Genomic DNA, 21,567 nt, shown 5'->3' on the forward strand with positions numbered 1-21,567 from the left:
CTTTTGCCTTCTCTAGCACTGGAAGACGCCACCCAGTGAGGAGTACGAAGCAGAAGGTAGGAGCTGAGTGTGTGCCTGGGAAGGACGGGCTGCCGTTCACGGGCATTCTCCACAGTCCCCTTCCTGCATTTCCTGGCCTTCTTCTAACAGCCTTGCCTGCTGGAGGCCAGCTAAGAAGTAACCTTAAGAACAGCAGCAAGAAAAATTCACTCCCAATTGATAGTTTATAGTTCTAAAATACTAACTTTTAACATCATGCAAGATAGGAGAACTAAGACGTAGAATTTCACTATGGTTAATTACTGTCTTTTTTTTTTTTTTTTTTTTTTTTTTTTTTTTCCAAATTTTTATTAAGGTATTATATGTGTACATATCTTACCATTGCCCCCCACCACCACCCCACTCCCATACATGCCCTCACCCCCCAATGTTTTGCATCCGTTGGTTACTCTTATATACATGCATATAAGTCCTTCAGTTGATCTCTTATTTCCCCCACCTCTCCCTAACCTTACCACTGTAATTTGACAGTCTGTTTGATGCTTTACTGCCTCTGTAACTATCTTTTTGTTCATCAGTTTATAATGTTTTTCATTATCCCCAAATGAGTGGGATCATGTGGTATTTTTCTTTCATTGACTGGCTTATTTCACTTAGCATAATGTTCTCTAATTCCATCCAAGTGCCTACAAATGGTAGTAATTCCTTCTTTTTTATGGCAGCATAGTATTCCATTGTGTAGATGTACCATAGTTTTCTGATCCAGTCATCTGCTGATGGGCACCTAGGCTGTTTCCAAATCTTAGCTATTGTAAATTGTGCTGCTATGAACATAGGGGTGCATATATCCTTTCTGATTGGTGTTTCTGGTTTCTTAGGATATATTCCTAGGAGTGGGATTACTGGGTCAAATGGGAGTTCCATTTTCAGTTTTTTGAGGAAACTCCATACTGTTCTCCACAGTGGCTGCACCAGTCTGCATTCCCACCAGCAGTGCACGAGGGTTCCTTTTTCTCCGCATCCTCGCCAACACTTGTCGTTTGTTGATTTGTTGATGATAGCCATTCTGACAGGTGTGAGATGGTATCGCATTGTTGTTTTGATTTGCATCTCTCGGATAATTAGTGACTTTGAGCATGTTTTCATGTGTCTCTTGGCCTTCCTTCTGTCTTCTTTCGAAAAGCTTCTATTTAGGTCCGTTGCCCATTTTTTTATTGGATCATTTATCTTCCTTTTATTAAGTTGTATAAGCTGCCTGTAGATGTTGGAAATTAAACCTTTATCAGTGATACCATTTGCAAATATGTTCTCCCATACAGTGGGGTTTCTTGTTGTTTTGTTGATGGTTTCTTTTGCTGTGCAAAAGCTTTTTATTTTGATGTAGTCCCATTTGTTTATTTTCTGTTTGGCTTCCATTGCCCTAGGGGCAGTATCACTGAAAAAGTTCTTTTGGCAAATGTCTGAGATTTTGCTGCCTGTGGATTCCTCTAGTATTTTTATGGTTTCCCGTCTTATGTTTAAGTCCTGTACCCATTTTGAGTTTATTTTTGTGTATGGTGTAAGTTGGTGATCTAGTTTCATTTTTTTGCATGTATCTGTCCAATTTTCCCAACACCATTTATTAAAGAGACTGTCTTGACTCCATTGTATGCTCATGCCTCCTTTGTCAAATATTAAGTGCGCATATTGGTTTGGGTCGATATCTGGATTCTCTATTCTGTTCCATTGATCTATATGTCTGTTCTTGTGCCAGTACCAGGCTGTTTTGATGACAGTGGCTTTGTAATACAGCTTGAAATCTGGTATTGAGATCCCTCCTACTTTATTCTTCTTTCTCAGGATTGCTGTGGCTATTCGGGGTCTTTTTTTATTCCAGATGAATTTTTGGAGAGTTCTTTCTAGGTCTGTGAAATACGCCGTTGGTATTTTAATGGGGAGTGCATTGAATCTATAGATTGCTTTGGGTAGTATGGACATTTTAATGATGTTGATTCTACCAATCCATGAACATGGTATGTTCTTCCATCTGTTTACATCTTCCTCTATCTCTTTTTTCAGTGTCCTGTAGTTTTCCGCATATAGGTCTTTTACCTCCTTGGTTAGGTTTATTCCTAAGTATCTTAATTTTTTTGGTGCGATGGAAAATGGGATTGCTTTTTTAGTCTCTCTTTCTGTAAGTTCATTGTTGGTGTATAGAAATGCCATAGATTTCTTGGTGTTAATTTTGTATCCTGCTACATTGCCGAATTCATTTATTAAGTCTGTTAGTTTTTTGATGGAGTCTTTCGGGTTTTTTATGTACAATATCATGTCATCTGCAAATAAGGACAGCTTTACTTCTTCTTTTCCAATTTGGATGCCTTTTATTTCTTCTTCTTGTCTAATTGCAGTGGCTAATACTTCCAGTACTATGTCAAACAGGAGTGGTGAGAGTGGGCATCCCTGTCTTGTTCCTGTTCTTAGGGGAAATGGTTTTAGTTTTTGCCCATTGAGTATGATGTTAGCTGTGGGTTTATCATATATAGCTTTTATGATGTTGAGGTATGATCCTTCTATTCCCACCTTGTTGAGAGTTTTTATCAAGAAAGGGTGTTGGATTTTGTCAAATGCTTTTTCTGCATCAATTGATATGACTATGTGATTTTTATCTCTCAATTTGTTTATGTGATGTATCACATTTATTGATTTGCGGATATTGAACCATCCTTGCATTCCTGGGATAAACCCTACTTGGTCATGGTGTATGATCTTTCTGATGTACTGCTGGATCCTATTTGCTAGAATTTTGTTGAGGATTTTGGCATCTACATTCATGAGGGATATTGGCCTGTAATTCTCTTTCATTGTGTTATCTTTATCTGGTTTTGGTATTAGGGTGATGCTGGCTTCATAGAAGGAGCTTGGAAGTGTTCCTTCCTCTTGAATTTTTTGGAATAGTCTGAGGAGGATAGGTTTTAGTTCTTCCTTGAATGTTTGGTAGAACTCTCCTGTGAAGCCATCTGGCCCCGGGCTTTTGTTTGCCGGAAGCTCTTTGATGACTGCTTCAATTTCTTCCATAGTTACTGGCATGTTGAGCTGTTTAGATTCTTCCTGATTGAGTTTTGGAAGGTTATATTTTTCTAGGAATATGTCCATTTCCTCCAGGTTGTCCAGTTTGTTGGAATAGAGTTGTTCGTAGTATTTTTTAACAATCCTTTGTATTTCGGCGGGATCTGTTGTTATTTCACCTCTTTCATTTCTGATCTTGTTTATTTGGGTCCTCTCCCTTTGCTTCTTGGTGAGCCTGGCTAGAGGTTCATCAATCTTGTTTATCCTTTCAAAGAACCAGCTCTTGGTTTTGTTGATCTTTTGTATTGTTTCTTTGGTCTCTATGTCGTTTATCTGTGCTCTGATCTTTATTATTTCCTTCCTTCTGCTTACACTGGGCTTTTCTTGTTGCTCTTTTTCTAACTCTTTGAGTTGTTGGGTTAGGTAATTTATTAGCCCTGTTTCTTGTTTTTTGCCGTAGGCTTGTAGAGCTATGAACTTCCCTCTCAAGACTGCTTTCGCTGTGTCCCATAGATTTTGGATTGTAGTGTTTTCATTGTCATTTGTTGTCATGATGTTTTTTATTTCTTCTTTGATCTCTCTGGTAACCCAGTCATGGTTTAATAGCATGCTGTTTAGTCTCCATGTGTTTGATTTCTTTGGGTTGTTTTTATTGTAGTTGATTTCCAGTTTTATGCCACTGTGGTCTGAGAAGATGCTTGATATGATTTCTATCTTCTTGAATTTGAAGAGACTTTGCCTATGTCCCAACATATGGTCTATCTTTGAAAATGACCCATGTGCGCTTGAGAAGAATGTATATTCTGTGGCTTTGGGGTGAAATGTTCTGAAGATGTCAATTAATTCCATCTGGTCTAGTGAGTCATTTAGGATTGATGTTTCTTTGCTGATGTTTTGTTTAGAGGATTTGTCCAATGGTGATAGTGGGGTATTAAAGTCTCCTACTATGATTGTATTGCTGTCAATCTCTCCCTTGATATCCTCCAGGAGTTTTTTTATGTATTTGGGTGCTCCTGTATTGGGTGCATATATGTTTACCAGAGTTATTTCTTCTTGTTGGATTGCTCCCTTTAGTATTATGAAATGGCCTTCCTTATCTCTTGTTATGTCCTTCAGTTTGAGATCTAATTTGTCAGAAATAAGTATTGCTACCCCAGCTTTTTTTTCAGTTCCATTTGCCTGGAAAACCTTTTTCCATCCCTTCACCCTCAGTCTGTGTGCGTCTTTTTTTCTGAGGTGGGTTTCTTGTAGACAGCAGATATATGGGTCGTGTTTTCTTATCCAATCTGTTACCCTATGTCTTTTGATTGGGGCATTTAATCCATTTACATTTAAAGTTATTATTGATAGGTACTTATTTGTCGCCATTCCTATTCTTTACCCCTGTGTTACTTCTTCGCTTCCTGTTTCTTTCTTTCTTTCTTTCTTTTTTTTTTTTTTTTTTACAGTAGACCCTTTAGCATTTCTTGCATTGCTGGTTTGGTGGTAATAAATTCCCTTAGTCCTTTTTTGTCTGTGAAGCTCCTGATTTCACCTTCAATTTTGATTGACAGCCTTGCTGGGTACAGTATTCTTGGATTCAGCCCCTTCCTTTGCATGACTTTGTATATTTCATTCCATTCCCTTCTGGCCTGATGAGTTTCTGTTGAGAAATCAGTTGCTAGTCTGATGGGGGTTCCTTTGTATGTAACTTTCTGTCTCTCTCTTGCTGCTTTTAAGATTCTTACTTTGTCGTTGGTGTTTGCCAATTTAATTATAATGTGCCTTGGCGTCGGTCTTTTGGGGTTCATTTTGCTTGGGACTCTGTGAGCTTCTTGGATTTGTGTGGGTTTTTTCTTCCCTATATCTGGGAAATTTTCTGTCATTATTTCTTCAAAGAGGTTTTCTATTCCTTGCTCAGCTTCCTTTCCTTCTGGAACCCCTATTATGCGGATGTTGTTTTGTTTCGTGTTGTCCCAAAGTTCCCTTAGACTCTCCTCCTGCCTTTTAATTTTTTTTTCTAGAAGTTGCTTTTCTTGGGTATTTTTTTCCATCTTGTCTTCTAGCTCACTGATGCGGTCCTCTGCTTCTTCTAGTCTACTCTTGATGCTTTCTATTGAGTTCTTTACAGCAGCGATGTCATTTTTCATTTCTTCTTGGTTCTTCTTCATTTCCTCTTGGTTCTTGCTCATATTGTCGAATTTGTCTTCCATTCTTTTCAGCCACCTTATGACCATTTCTCTGAATTCTTTTTCTGGAAGGTTGCTTGCCTCCATTTCGTTTACTTCCTTTTCTGGTGATGCCTGCTTTTCTTTCATATGCGGGCTGCTTCTTTGTCTCCCCATGGTCTCTCTTCTCTGGGTGTCTGGTTATGTAGTTCTCTCTCTCCTGGGTTGATTTAAAGGCACAAAATACAGCACTACCAGGTACAACTCACAAGGCACTGAACAGGAATGTATTCACGATATTAATAACCTCCAATAAAGGTGACCACCAGAGAAAGGCAAATTAGGTGATAGGAGAGAAAGAAGAAGAGGAAAAAAGAAAGAAAGAAAGAAAAAAAGAAAAAAGGAGTGTGAAAATGAAATTGGGAAAAGGGAAAGTAAAGAGAAAAAAAAAAGTAAGAGACAAGAAATTGACTAAGAGAGAAAGGGGAACAGACTATATATATATTGGGGATAAAACTCCAATAGAACAATCACTAATCCCAGCAAATGCCAGCAACAAGTGCCTGGGGATTAGTACAAACTACAACACCAACTAATATGGAGTGAGGCAAGGTTAAGCTGAAGCACAAAACAAACAAAAGAATAAACAAAAGAAGAATAAGCAAAACAATCTCACAAAAAAAGCATAAAAATTGGATATAATCTACATTCAAGCAAACAACAACAAAAGGACAGAGATAAGGACAAGTTTATGGATAACTCAGACAGCGAAGGGAGAGGTGTATGTGGACTTGGAGCAGGGGATTGGAGATTAGATATGTAAGTAGGGTGAAATTTTAACAAGGGGTAAACAGAAAGAATAGGGAAAATCTAAAGCAGTAAAAGAGTAAGACAAACAGGACACTGAAAAGGGGGAGGTTAGGAAGAGAGTGATGGCCTAAAGGTAGAGTTGAGATAGAGTAAAACGATGCTAAAGGAAAGATAAAAAATAGAATGTAGAACCCTAATCCCAAAATAAAATGAAGAGAAAATAAAATGACACTTTAAAAAAAAAAAAAAAAGATAAAATAGCAGTAGTAATAATACGGATTGAAAATAAAAATGTAATCATTAAAAAGGTAAAATCAAGTGATGAAAAAAGAAAAAAAAGTTTCTTGATTAAAAGATGCAAAAAATGAAAATTAAAAAAAAATAAAAAAATAAAAAAATAAAAGGTAAAAATAAAATGTGGAGTAGTGAAGGTCATTCACTTCCTCTGTTTTTCTGTTTGGCACGCCTGTTTCTCAGTCCAGACAGTATTGCAGTTCCCTGCGATCCACTGCTCTTCGGTGTTGTAAGCCAGTCCTGATTTTAAGCAGGCGGTGTGTCTTAATTTCTCGTATTCCTTTATTTTTGATTACACAAGAGTCAATTTGTGATTCAGCCCCTGGGTGGCAGTGTTTCTGGATTGACTTCCGGGTCTATCTATGGCCTCTCTAGGGAGTGTTAGAGCCTTCTTTCCCTGTGGCACTCGGGCCTGTGGGAGTGGTCTGCCTCAGAGCTGACTCTCTGATGGTCACTCCCCGCTCCGATCCCCAGGTTCCAGAAAAACAACCTTCCCCTGCAGTCTCCCAGGGTGTCCCCAACTGGGTGATCCTATGTATTGGGCTTAGTAATCAGAAGCAAGGATTTGAAGAGGAAAAAAGCCCAAGTGTGCGAACTCCGGGACTGCGAGTGAGCCCAGGCACCCAGGGAGCGCACGGGCTGCGCGTAAGTCTGGACTGCCTGAAATTCTTAGGGTGTCCCTGCACTTCAGATCAAAATGGGTTGCTTTTTAGAGTGCCCTTCTCTTAGCAGCTCTGAGGACCCCTTTCCACAGTCGCAGATCACGCCAGCCCCTACAGCCACGGATTTTTCTAGGCACAGACTTCCCTGGTCCTCCAGCTCCCGCAAAACGCGCGTTCCTCTCTCCCGCCGGGACCAGAGACCTCACCTTATCCCAGGCGAAATCTGACCTTTCCGTGGTGGAGTGTAGAGCTTCTCTGAACCCGTGTGCTTGCGCCAGTTGGGGAGCGTTGTTCTGGGGCTCGCAGCTGTTCCTGGGGTGCCGCAGTTGTGGATTCTCAGGCTTCAGATAAGCTCCACTTTCCGGATCAAGATGGCGCAGACTCCGCGTCCAAGCCCGCAGCTCCGGGAGGGGACCCAGCCGCAGTTCTTGCTGCCAGGTCAGGGGAACCCCGTTCAGCAGTCCCCCACCTCCTTCTGGAATTCAGCTGTCTCCCAACCGGCCAACAAACACTCCTTGTGCGACCCTCAGCTGTTCTTTCTTTCTGCTCCGGGACAAGGCTCGGAACACGTCTGTCTATTCCGCCGCCATTATTCTCCTCCGGTTAATTACTGTCTTATATAGACTTCGAAATTAATCTGTGAGCCGTCCTGAATTAAATAGTGACCTATCTCTTGACAAGGTTTAGATGTATTTAAGAAACATCACTTGAAACATGTATGGTTTTATTAAGCACAATGTCACCCCAATAAATTCAATTTTTAAAAAAAGAACCATCAAAACACTTTGATCTTCCGGCCAGCAGATGGCACTGTGGCTCAGCTGACAGAACCTCAGCCGGCTGCGCAGACTACCCTGGCAGGTTATCTGTACTTAAGTGCAATTACAGCGTGTTCTCCAGGTCTCCAGCCTGGAAACACACAGCAGTCATGGGCTTAATCTCTTCGATGAATAACACTAAATGCTCTTCTCAACCCTCCAAGTTCTTCCAGGCACACAAAATTGTGCCAGTGATTAGCTCATGTTTACGTAATGACTTTAAAGACTCTCTAATAAATGGGTAAGTCGAAAATGTAACTAGAAGTGAGAACTTTTAATAGAAAATAAATTTTGATATTTAAATAAGTAATTTTATCCTTAAGTCTTTACATAGAACTTACCCTTAATATATAGATAATTAATAACTTGCAGCTCACAACCTTTTATTCTTTGGAATTGGGCTGTTTTGCCAGTCAAAATATTCATAGGTGTAAAGATTTTGGAACAAACTAATCTTGAGACATGATTGTTTCATGACATTTATTATGAAATTATTTTCTTCTCAGTAAAACCAGTGCCAGACTAGACTTTCTAGTGCTTAGACTAGAAAGAGAGTGGAGATAATGGTAGCCCTAGTTGAGTTGGGTGGATAAAGCTCTGTGGAATGCCTCTCACCCAGCCTTCTCTCCCGCTGTCACCAAAGCCTGAGGCTCTACATGTTTTCCGTTGTACTGAAATAGGACTAGATCTTTGGCATGGCTGCAAGAGATACTTCTTCCACCGGTATGACTGCCAGTGAACAAAATAAAAAAGTGCCTGATTGCCCGAGGTCAGTGGTCGGCAAACTGCGGCTCGCGAGCCACATGCGGCTCTTTGGCCCCTTGAGTGTGGCTCTTCCACAAAATACCACGGCCTGGGCGAGTCTATTTTGAAGAAGTGGCGTTAGAAGAAGCTTAAGTTTAAAAAATTTGGCTCTCAAAAGAAATTTCAGTCGTTGTACTGTTGATATTTGGCTCTGTTGACTAATGAGTTTGCCGACCACTGCCCTAGGTGCAGCCTGAGAACCAGTGGTTCCATTGCATTTGAACTTCAGAATTAAATCAAAATGGAATCAGCATTCATAGTCTTTTTTTTTTTTATCATTTTTACTTTCAAAAAAGCACTATTTTTTTTTCTTTGAGAATAGGTCTCTCTCTTTGTAATCCCTCTGGAGACAACACAATGTATGCTTTTATTTCAGGCCAGCTAAGATTTTGGAACCCAGATGATTTGAATGCCTCCCAAAGTGGGTCTGCCCCTCCCCAAGACTGGATAGAAGAGAAACTGCAGGAGGTTTGTGAAGATTTGGGGATTACCCGCGATGGTCACTTGAACCGAAAGAAGCTGGTCTCCATCTGTGAGCAGTATGGTTTGCAGAATGTTGATGGAGAGGTGAGCCATGCCTCACATATTTATTCATGAATAGTAATCACCATAGAAGCTCAGCTGCCCACAGGCTGGGAACAGCCATGTTTTGGCTTCCTGCAGTATGTTACAGACACTTCCTTCTCTTTTTTTCTGGGAAGTCAGCCACGAAGATTCTGTCCTTGAGGAGCTCATGCTGTGTTGTAGAAAAGAAAAACGGACAATAGCTGACATCTACTAAGCCCATATTCCGTGCCCCTCACTTTGCCCCATACTGTATATTATAGTCAGGTACTAGCTCAGTACAGCCATCATGTCAGATATACAGGGTGTCCCCAAAAAATGTCTACACACTTTAACAGCCGGTAGCTCAATTCTGAAAATGGAATGTATTTTAATAAACTCTGCCTTTATAATTATTTAAAGTGTATGTATACATTTTGGGAACACCCTATCTTTGTAGACATGGCATTCATGGGTGTGAACTGGGGAAGGTGTAGAGGAAGGACTAAGCGGGCAGATTGGATTTGGGGAAATAATTTGAAGGCCAGGCTGATGAGATTAGGTTTTTGGAGCGATCCCAATACCAGCCTGGGTGCTGCAGCAGACTACCATATAGGAAAAACTGACTTGCTGAGGGTGGTCTGCGCATCTTTCGGTGGGCGTATTGGAGTAAAGAGAGCATCTGGTTAGAAGACCAGCTCGGAGCCATGATACTATTCTAGTCATGAAGAGTGGAAAAGGGTCGCTTGGTGGTTTTGAAGATACACAGGAGAGTCTGAAGGAGCGCCCCAAACTCCTGTTTAGTAAAATTGTGAGCTTTGCATTTCCTGAGCTTTGCATTTAAGAAGAGAACAGGCAGGACTGGGCACAGTAATCATTTTGAAACATAAGAATATAAATAATTCCAAGATATGTCTTTCAAAGAGCTGAAAAAAGGGATTGGAGGGCCTTAGAGGTTAGGGCTCAGTTGTAGCTTTGGGAATCTTTGATTATAATAATATTTGAAGCCTTGCTGTCTGTTTGCTCAGGGATCAGTAGCATTTCCTAAACCAGAAAGAGATTTATCATCAAAGCTCCCAAGCAGCCTGGCTTGCGGAGTTCTTTTTCCCTTCTACCTTGTGTATGTGACCATTATGTGCTGTTTGACTACCTTTTTAATGATTTATTTTTCAGTGGTGGCTGTTGAGTCATAAAATTAAATGCATCCTCCTAAATTATAAACCAGTGCAGTATGTACAATCTTAGGTTGTTTTTGCCAAGAAATAATTGCACAAGCATGGATTATTTATCTAAGAACAACTCTTGGAACAAACTGCAGCCACTTGCGGGCAGTTGATCTTTTGTGGTGGAGTTTCCAGAACCTAGTGCAAGAAGCAACCCATTCCGTTATTTTCCTCTCATCGGAGGCTGAGGAGAGGATTGCTTACTGAGTATAGCTTTTCCTTACCACAGAGGACCTGAAAGTTCAAGATGATCTCATCAACATACGATTTGGAATCCTAGAATTTTACAACCGAAAGCAATTTTAGGTTTAGTTATTCCTCATTTCATAGATAAAGAGTGAGATCACTGCCGCTTGCTGTTACCACGAGGAGGGACGGAGGCACTGGCTTATGGCTGGAACGTGGACTCTGCCTTCCAGAAGCAAGGACATCTATAGGGCAGGGATGGCAAACTGTCGCCCTCGCTGCCAAACATGGCCCAAAGGCTATTTTATTTGGCCTGCGCAATGTTTAGAAATTGAACTTTTTTGCTGCCCTTTTTTAAATCAGGAAGTTTTTCTAAAGGTTAGATTTGGCTCCATTTGCTGGCAGCAGGAAGTGCCGCGGGCCTTTGGGCAGGGCATGCCCTTGTGGGTTCAGTTCACTGCTTTAAAGGGCATACTTGCTAACGTCTCAGGACCATCCTGCCTCATATATCACCTTCTGGTCTCCGTGGGTATTTGGGATTCATGGTCCCTATTCTAGTGCATTATTTTGCTACTCACACATTGGGAAATCAACCATCCAAAGAGCTGTCGGGTATAGCCTGGGGATTAAGAATGTCCTCAGGGGTCTAGGTTTGGCTCCCGCACAGGCTGCAGGGGGTGCCCCAGTTGTTCAGTTGACTTGTATTCTTTTCAGCCCAACCCTGCTCATCCACCCTCTTCTGAATCCACATCCTTTTGACTCACCATTTGCTACTGCCCCATGCACAGTAACTGGCAGGGCTCACTTTGAATGGATCAGGTGATGGGTGTTTAGGCAATCTGGAAGCTATACGTGGATTTGGCCAGGGTCACAGAGTTAAGCAGTGTGGGTCTAAGGTTAGAGCCACAATATGCTTGTTAACTCCAGTTAACTGCAGCTGGATTTTACTGTGACTTCTGGTTTGATGGTCCGGAAGGCCTAGTCCTCTCAGAAAGTGTACTTTTGGTTGATAAGAAGGAGACTGAGAAGCTAAGGGATCTTAGCAAACATAGAATCTTGACCCAAATACCTTTGAGTTTCATCACACAATTCTCTATTTGGAGCTATTGCTTCTGCCAAAGATTTCCACTCTTAAGAATGGTTTTCTTGTTTTAGAGTCCTCTCCAGAGGAAGTGGTATATAAATAGAAATAGAGACAGATGTTTCCTATTGGATAGGAATTGGGGGGGGAAAGCATTTGACATGAAAGAAATGCCTCAAGCAATTACAAGAAGAATAAAATCAACAATTCTGAGATGACAGGAATCCTAGTTATAGTCCAGACTTAGGAAATAAATATTGTAAATTGAAGGACGTGTTACAAAGAGGCCTTTGTTAGAGTGGACACAATTAATCGTAGGCTCTAATGCAGTAAATTTGATGTTTATTCTGTTTATTACTTAGCAACGTGGGCATCACCAGGGAGCTTGTTAGAATTGCAGAATCTCAGGCCCCACCCCCACATTCACTGTATCAGAGACCACATTTAATAAGATCCTCCTTCGATCTCCTCTTTATTCCCTGGAGGCATGTTCCTATAGAAAAGAGGAATCCAACTGCCAGGAGGAGGAAGAGGTCTTTACCTCCCCTCCCAGTTTTGTGTTTCAGCGATTCATCTGCTTTATTCTCCTTTCCTTTCCTCTGTTGAGCTGGGAAACAAACCATCTCCGAGGCAAGCCTGTCAGAGAGACTGTAGTCCAATGTCCTCTCCCCCCATTATATGATGAGGACCACTTGATTACTGTCAGAGGTTGCAAAATGGGCAGAAAAATTCCCTTCTCTTTACACCTCTTAGAATCCTTCTATTGCACAAACACAAAATCCTTCTTCTCCAATCTTCATTTCTCCCATGCTAAAGCATTAAGACAAATAAAAACACAAAACACGCAGTATCGTTCCAAGTAACATTCTAAATCCCAAGTCATGGGTTTCAGATCTAAGTTTTTAGGCCATTGCTATCTGCCCTAGACCAAATTCTAACATACCAGTTTCAAAAATTTAATATACGTACAATATTAGATAGAGTAACCACAGTACAATGACTCAATGTCCAACTAACTTTTACTATTACAACACTAGGAAGCTATATCTTTTAAGTAATTTTTTAATTTGTGAGAATGATGTGTAGTAACATTAAAGATTACCTGCTCACCTGGCTGCCATTGCTCAGTGGTTGAGCATCAACCTGTGAAAAAGGAGGTCATGGTTTGATTCTGGGTCTGGCACATGCCCAGGTTGCGGGCTCAATCCCCAGTAGGGGGTTGGGGTGCAGGAGGCAGCCAATCAGTGATTCTCATCATTGATGTTTCTATCTCTCCCTCTCCTTTCCTTTCTGAAATTTAAAAAAAAAAAAGGGGGGTACCTTCTCTAAAAGTGTGAGTAAAAGAGAAAACAGTAATTGCTAACTTGTGTAAAGATTATGAAGATGTTGAAATGGACTTCCGTTTAGTTTGTGTGAGGTAGAAGGACATATTACTAGAAAGGAAAGTAAATTTAGTGAAACCAAAATAAAGGGACATGTTATATTTCTGGAGTCCTGGGATCAACATTGGTGCCAATTCCTATTGGCCAGTAGTGTACTTTGGGCCTTGTGTTATTTTGAGTGAAATATTTAAAACATTTGGTTACTTTTTCTAGGTGCTTGAGGAAGTCTTCCGTAATCTTGATCCCGATGGTACAATGAGTGTAGAAGATTTTTTCTACGGCTTGTTCAAAAATGGGAAATCCCTTACACCGTCAGCATCTACTCCATATAGACAGTTGAAAAGGCATCTCTCCATGCAGGTAAGAAATAAATGGGAAGTGATTTCTTTTTAATATATATTTTTATTGATTTGAGTGGGGAAGGGAGAGGGAGTGAGAGAATCATTGATTGGCTGCCTCCTGCGCGCCCCTATTGGGGATCGAGCCCGCAACCTGGGCTATGTGCCTTGACTGGGAATCGAACCATGACCTCCTAGGTCAGTGGTCGGCAAACTCATTAGTCAACAGAGTGGCAAACCTCGGCTCGCGAGCCGCATGTGGCTCGAGAGCCGCAGTTTGCTGACCATTGTGTAGGTCATAGGTCAACACTCAACTACTGAGCCACGCCGGCCAGGTGGAAGTGGTTTCTTTATAAGTAGAAGTTAAACTCATGTGAATAATTTTTAGTGATTTAACTGATTGTTTGAAGAAAAATACTAAGGAGAAGGAGTGAGGCAAAGAAGAATAAGAAAGAATAAGCCAGCATGAGTGCGGGGGGGGGGGGGGGAAGGTAATGGGGGGATGAGGACACATATGTAATACCTTAATCAATAAAGAAATTTAAAAAAGAAAGAAAGAATAAGCCATTGAGAAGGAAAAATTAGGTTTGCAAAATGACCATAAATTACAGAGTGGGATGACCACTGGTTGTGCCCCTTAATGTTAACTGAAGGAGAAACCTGGTGCTAAGTAGAGACACATCTCATCTGTAGCAAGGAACTCTCTGCCAGAGTTCCTTGTTTTTGATTAGCTTTGCATCCTTGGCTCACTTGGGAAAAGGAGATCAGAGGGGCTGCATGACTCACACCTTCTGCTCTTGTGGTCAGGACTGACCAGTTCTGGTCTTCACCAACACCTTGCTGAAATGCCTGAGCTCGCTGAAGTCTCTTTCTTTCTCCAGTCTTTTGATGAGAGTGGACGACGTACTACAACCCCATTGGTGATGACGAGTACCACTGGCTTTCGGGTCTTCTCCTGCCTGGATGATGGGATGGGCTACACATCCGTGGAGAGAATACTTGACACCTGGCAGGAAGAGGGCATTGAGAACAGCCAGGAGATCCTGAAGGTGTGGCAGCAAAAATGGGAGAAAAATGACAAATGGGGAAACGGTTGAAAAATTCCAGGTGTTTTTTGAAACTGTGATTTGATTATTTGATATCTCCTTAATGATACTTCTATTCACAAGACCTCAAAGATAAGAGGTAACTTTTTCTACCCCCTTTAACCAGGAGTCTGTTGCTAACTACTTTCTATGTTTTTAACCCCTAAATTATTGATAAGAGAAATGCTCTTAACTAATCTCTGGTTGGTAAGGATTAGAATTATACCATTGTGTTTATTTAAAGTGCCAGATAGCATTTTCTTTAAAAACATGTAAATAACCATGTTATGGTTTCCTTAAAGAGAGCTAGTTATGTTCCGGACTAAAGGTTGTTCCTTAGCAGTCACTAAAGAAATGTAATCATCCATCTTCTAGACTATACATTTAGCTCTCTGGGTTTGTTAACCTTCACTGTCTGCTTCCAGAGGATAGAACTTGTGATTCTCCTGAACTTCTTCTGATTTCCAGGCCTTGGATTTTAGCCTTGATGGAAACGTCAACTTGACAGAGTTGACACTGGCTCTTGAAAATGAACTTTTGGTCACCAAGAACAGCATCCACCAGGCGGCTCTGGCCAGCTTCAAAGCTGAGATCCGGCATTTGCTGTGAGTTGTTTCATTCATTTCCTTTTCTACTTGTCCAGCAAAAGTCATTGAGATGCCTGTGACATACAATTTTTTCCATATGCAGATGTGGCTAATCTGCTATCATCTCTGCTGTAAAAATGAGGAAGGGCGTATATCATGCAGGTTTTTGAAGGGAGCTATGGAATGTCCTTGTTGTGGAAGGTGTTTGTTTGTCTTGGTTTTGTGTTTGTATTGAAGCAAGCCAGATGACAGCATTTTTGGGTCTGCTTGTTACTTAGAAACAGTTTCCCTTTAACTCAGTTTATTTCTGGTTCTAGGGAGCGTGTTGATCAAGTGGTCAGAGAAAAAGAGAAGCTACGGTTAGATCTGGACAAAGCCGAGAAGCTCAAGTCTCTAATGGCCTCAGAGGTGGACGATCATCACGCGGCCATAGAGCGACGGAATGAGTACAACCTCAGGTGCGCCTGGTAGGGCCAGATCCCTCCTTATCCAGCACCCTGGCCCAGGGCGGTGGGGCTCAGCCGGCCTGCCTGCTTGGCCACACCTGGCTGGAGTGAATGAGGTCTTGCTAAGCCTAATGGAAAGCAGGATACACTAGATACTTTCTCAAGTTGCTCGACTCTTTCCATTGTTGGTAGATCCACATAGGGATCTCTGAGGGATCTGATGGCAGCTTGCTGGTCTTTCCTCCTCCCAGGAAACTGGATGAAGAGTACAAGGAACGCATAGCAGCCTTAAAGAATGAACTCCGAAAGGAGAGGGAGCAGATCATGCAACAGGTGGGCAAGCAGCGTTTGGAACTTGAGCAGGAAATTGAAAAGGCAAAAACAGAAGAGAACTACATCCGGGACCGCCTTGCCCTCTCTTTAAAGGTAATCTTCCTGTTAGTTCTGTGGTCTGTGTCCTCCTGGGAAAACCGCAGCTGTGTAAGAGGGCCAGTCTGCCCAGGGCTCAGGCAGGGTTTCCCGTACGTTTACCCTGCTGGGCCATGACCCAGATACAGCAGAGCCCCGCTGGGATCTCCATTTCAGGGGTATCCAGGCTTCTGGTTTGTCAAGAGCTGATTCTGGTTCTTCTCTCCCCCCTGAAGCTGCACTGCGTCCTCAGGGCTGTTTGGCCAGGTTAATGCCCTCTCCCTTCCCTGCCCTCCCCTCACTCCTTCCTCTTAGCAAATGGACTTGTCTCCTGCCACGCAGAGCCCACCAGCTTTGCTTTTGTGCTTCCAAATGTGCCTTTTCCCTCACACATCCTACTCTGCTTTCCCACACCTTGTAGAGGAAGTGGTCCTTCTCTTTACTGGACTCTGACTCCAGATACTATGGTACAGTGTAGTCTAGAGGTAAGCAGGGAGGGGGGCCTGGACTCAGGTTCCAATCCAGATACCACTACTTACTGGAAAGCCATGAACAAGTTACCCAAACCTGCTTCCTAATGTGGAAAATGGGCACATCGTTATACCTACCCCGAGGCATTGAAATGGGGATTAAATGAGACGCTTCACATAAGGTGTCTGGAAGGTTAATTGGTACATATGGAATATTCACTACTGTTGAGGTTATGAAAGGTTCCCAAACTCCACACATCAAAAACGGAGCTGATTCTCGCTCCCTAACCATCAAACTATTTCCTCTGTTGAATTTTCTCCCTGGTCTGCATCATCGCCATGTGCTATGTCACAGAAGCTCAAGTCCTCAGTTATCCTCACTCATCAGTCTTTAAGTATTGATGCTCTGCAATGCCTCTCAGATTTACCCACTTCCTCTCCATTTCCACAGGCTCTGAATAGGTTCAGAATTCATCCTGATTTCTCATGGACTTAATGTGCAGCCTTCCTTCTGTCTGTCTGACCTCCGTATGGCCACCAGAGTTGCCTTACTAAAGAACACGTTCAATCACCCTTTCACGCTTTGTAAGGGTGCAGTGTGGTAGCCCTGGAGGCCCCTATTTGGGGCTTGCCATACCTCTCTAGCCTCAGGAACTACCAGCAATCACCCCGCCTCTCCCTGGTGTCATGCCCCCAACCCCATTGCACCTGCCATCAGCTCTCTCAGTTCCTCAATGGGCTTTTATGCTCCTTCACTGCTTTCTCCAACACTGCAGGCCAAATTACTTTTTCATTTCCATTTCACTCACTTTGTTCTTGCCAGAAATAAGGCAATTTTCTGATCCATCATAGGTCATTGTATTCGTATCTGACTCCCTTCCCACATCCAGACTGCATTCCCTGTTGTCAGTAACAGAATCTGATTCTGCAGTGGCCAGAGCACCCCCTCAGGCCCAATACCTGGAGATTGCTGCTCATTGGTGACATCTAAATCTAGACATACTTTGAAGGGTTAGAGTTGTAGAATTGGCATTTTGGGGGAAATGGTGTATTTTTTAAATGCTTCAAACATGTTCTCTTTTACTCCATATTGCTGTGAGAGGGTGTGAACATGAATGTGTTAACATATATTGGCTCTATATGCTTTTGGCAAAATGTACTTTGAAAATACTGTTCTTCCAATCAGCTTTAACATTGGAATAGAAAATAGGTTGAATGGCGTGTCTGTGTGATTATATATATATATATATATATATATATATATATATATATATTAACAACTGTGGGTGGAAATCTCTCTAACAAGTATTATATATACAGAAAAACCCCACCCTTTGTGGACTTCATTTTATGTATTATTTTATTATAATAATTTAAACATATACCTATATGAAAAACCTATATGTGTATAGCTTTTATATCTTTAAACCATAATAAAATTGTAAACCAAACTCTATCACAAAATAAAAATTCAGGGTTATTCTACTTTTTATAGTTTTTCTGACTTCTCTTTTGCTGTTAGCTGAACCAGTTTTCCCTCATTTGATAATATGTTGAGAATGTCTTTCATGTCATTAAATTTTCTACTGCAATGCTGTCCAGAAGAAAGATAATGCAAGCCATACATGTGATTTCAAATTTTCAAATAGCTGCATTAAAAGGTTAAAGGGAACAGGTGAAATTAATTTTAAATCATTTTCTTTAATCTAGTAGTGTCTCTAAACATTATCATTTTGATGGAATCAGTATACAAAAATTATTGAGCAATTTTATATTCTTGTGCCAACTCTTAGGCATCGGGGGAGTGTTTTACACTTCCAGCATGCCTCAGTTGGTGCTGTGCGTGTTTCAGGTGCTCAGTGTCCACACGTGACTGCCAGTGGCTCCCTATTGGACAGCACAGTACTGTAGGATCAAAAACAAAAAAGAAGGCAGGCTTTTAGATTATAAGATAAACATCCATTTTTTAAATATTTACTTTTGTCTAATCTGAAACTTTGAAAATGAACAAATTCTCAATCCAGAGCACTGATTTGTGTGCCTCCTATAAAATGGTACAACAGTTTTCTTATTTTTCAATCTGTGCCTATTTAATTTCCCCAAATTTCTTCAGGAAAACAGTCGATTAGAAAATGAGCTGCTGGAAAATGCTGAGAAGTTGGCAGAGTATGAGAATCTGACAAACAGACTTCAACGAAATTTGGAAAATGTGTTGGCAGAAAAGGTAAATCTGTTTAAATGTGACTTCCTGATACCCAGCTACCTAAGTGTTGTTTACACAAAAGAGCAGGAGCAATGTCACCAAGAAAATGTCTATTAGGGAAGGATGTAGGTGGCTAAGGGAAGCAGTCACTCTTTGCAGAGATTTCATTTCAGAGGTTGGATGTGAGGAAACCATTGCATGGCACTGAGAAATGATCCCTGGATTAGCTGAACACATCCCTCTAGAATGTTCTTCCCATCATCCAGTTGGTGGTGTTCCTACTTAAATGTCACATTCCTTTCATACTCAAGAGACTGGGTGAACACCAGACTCTGGGACCTTTGGAATGTCATAGGTCGAAGAAGGACACTGGGAAAATGACAGCTTTCTCCTTTTCCTTTTCTAGTTTGGTGACCTTGATCCCAGCAGTGCTGAATTCTTCCTGCAAGAAGAGAGGCTGACACAGATGAGAAATGAATATGAGCAGCAGTGCAGGGTGAGTGACTAGAGAGGACTTAGCAAGTGGAGGCGTGCCTGGGTTCCAATCCCGCTTGACCGTTTCCTAGCTGTGTGACCATGAGCAAACCACTTACCCTGTGGGAGCATCGATGCCTCATATGTAGGAGGTAAAAATAATGGGGTTGTTGTGACGATTCAATGAGTAACTGAATGGAAGGTGCTTAGAACAGAGCCTGGGACATGGTAAGCACTTAACCCAAATGCTAGCTGTTAATATTATTATTTAGTATCTTGAAATATTAGGGAATCTTGCACACTGCATTTAAGTCTGCTTTATCTAGGTCGGAAATTACCAGTGCTTAGAGGAAAATATGGTTTATTCCAAATAGAGGAATATGCGGTTATGTTGATGTGCTTATTCCAAAATTAGCCTTTCCTGATTCATCATTACAGACCTAATCTGATGTAGTTTGCTTTTGTTCCGTGGGTTTTTTTTCTGATTAGATTCCTTATTTTATTTACAAAATGCAAATGAAGCAGAAACCACACAAATCTTTAGCTAGTAAATAATTACAAATTCTTACTGGAAGAGACAAAAAAAAAATCCTTATATAAATAATAGAAATATTGGATTTTTTAGCTTAGTTATTTGAATTGTTTTTCCTAAATCACAAAGACTTCTTTATTCTAACAAGGTAAGCATAACTAAGTTCTGACTGCTATAGATGAACAGTCAGAGAAATGAGGAGAACATCACCTCCTTCTGAGGTTGCTCATAGTCTGCCTTCTCAGGAAATATATATGCACATCTTAAATAAAGAAATGAAACATTCATGCTACTTTTACAATTAAGTGTGGCTGTTGGCTCTAATCAAGTAGAGGTGTTTTTATATGTCTTTAAAGTGAATTATGTCATCAGTACAATCTGTCAGTACTACCTCCAAAAATTCCCCAAATCCATCCACTTCTCTATTTTCTTGAAAGCTTTTCGTAACTATACAGTTCACCCATTTGAGGGGTACAAATCACTGTTTTTTAGCATAGTCACAGAATTGTGCAACCCATTACCATAATACATTTTAGAACATTTCATCACACAAAAAGAAACTCTTACTCCACTTTATTATACTTTCTCTCATGACCCCAGTCCTGGCAACTAATCACCTACTTTCTGTCTCTATAGATTTGCCTGTTCTTTACATTGCATATAAATGGAATTATACAATACATGGTCCTTTGTATCTGGCTTGCTTCATTTAGCATAATGTTTTCAAGGTCCACCCATGTTGTAGCATGTATCAGTACTTCATTTCTTTCAGTTGCTAAATAATATTCCATTATATGACTGTACCAGATTTTATTTATCCACTAGAGGCCTGGTGCACGAAATTCGTGCATGGGAGGTCATGGGGGAGGGAGGAGGGTCCCTCAGCCCGGCCTGCACCCTCTCCAATCTGGGACCACTGACTCCTAACTGCTTGCCTGCCTGCCTGACCACCCCTAACTGCTCCCCTGCCAGCCTAATCGCCCCTAACTGCCCTCACCTACTGGCCTGTTCACCCCCTAACTTCCCTCCCCTGCCAGCCTGATCGCCCCCTAACTGCCCTCCCCTGCTGGCCTGATCACCCTTAACTGCCTCTGCCTCGGCCCCCCACCACCGTGGCTTTGTTCAGAAGGACACATCCAGAAGATGTCTGGTCTAATTAGCATATTACCCTTTTATTAGTATAGATTCATTAGTTGATGAACATTTGGATTGTTTTGAAGATTGTGTATAATGCTGATGTGAATGCTTGTGTGCAAGTTTTTGTGTGGATATATGCTTTCATTTCTCTTGGGTATATACTGAGGAATGGAATTGCTGGGTCATACGATGACTGTATGTTTAACTTTTTCAGGGAGTGCCAAACTTTTTCCAATGGGTTTGCACCATTTTACATTTCCACCAGTATGAGAGTTCCATCTCTACAACCTGGCCAGTAGTTTCTATTGTATGCCTTCTTTTATTATAGCCATTCTAGCAGCTCTGAAGCAGTATCTCACTGTGGGTTTGATTTGCATTTCCCTGATGGCTAATGATGTTGAGTGTCTTTTCATTTGCTTATTGGTATATCCTCTTTAGATAAATATCTATTTAGATCCTTTGCCTAATAATTAAATGAGTTATTTGTCTTTTTAGTGTTGAGTTTTAATAGTTCTTTATATATTCAAGTTGCAAGTCCCTTATGTAATTTGCAAAAACTTTTCTCCCATTCTCTAGGGTTTTTTTTCCTTTTTTATTTTCTTTTTTTTCTTTTTTTTTTTTTTTAATATATTTTATTGATTTTTTACAGAGGGGAAGGGAGAAGGATAGAGAGTTAGAAACATCGATGGGAGAGAAACATCGATCAGCTGCCTCCTGCACACCTCCCACTGGGGATGTGCCTGCAACCAAGGTACATGCCCTTGACCAGAATCGAACCCGGGACCCTTCAGTCCGCAGGCTGACGCTCTATCCACTGAGCCAAACCGGTTATGGCCTTTTTTAATTTTCTTGATGGTATCCTTTGAAGCACAAAAGGTTTTTATTCTGG

General features: G+C 41.2%; 1 protein-coding gene across 6 annotated transcripts in view; it reads left to right on the forward strand.

Annotated features, from left to right (window-relative positions):
* The window catches only part of NIN (ninein), a 113,204-nt gene that overhangs the window by 51,069 nt on the left and 40,568 nt on the right, over positions 1–21,567 (forward strand). For all 6 annotated transcript variants that reach the window (XR_013960410.1, XM_080664620.1, XM_080664621.1 and 3 more), the window contains exons 6-14: positions 17–56; positions 8,960–9,150; positions 13,212–13,358; positions 14,218–14,385; positions 14,890–15,026; positions 15,326–15,466; positions 15,706–15,880; positions 18,446–18,556; positions 18,942–19,031. Coding sequence is in view for 5 of the 6 variants with exons in the window: in XM_080664620.1 (XP_080520746.1) it covers positions 17–56; positions 8,960–9,150; positions 13,212–13,358; positions 14,218–14,385; positions 14,890–15,026; positions 15,326–15,466; positions 15,706–15,880; positions 18,446–18,556; positions 18,942–19,031 (1,200 nt within the window). In the remaining variant the exon portion in view is untranslated. The remainder of the gene's footprint in view (positions 1–16; positions 57–8,959; positions 9,151–13,211; positions 13,359–14,217; positions 14,386–14,889; positions 15,027–15,325; positions 15,467–15,705; positions 15,881–18,445; positions 18,557–18,941; positions 19,032–21,567) is intronic.

The sequence above is a fragment of the Plecotus auritus genome (genome assembly GCF_963455305.1).
Source record: "Plecotus auritus genome assembly, chromosome: 1".
NCBI lineage: Eukaryota > Metazoa > Chordata > Mammalia > Chiroptera > Vespertilionidae > Plecotus > Plecotus auritus.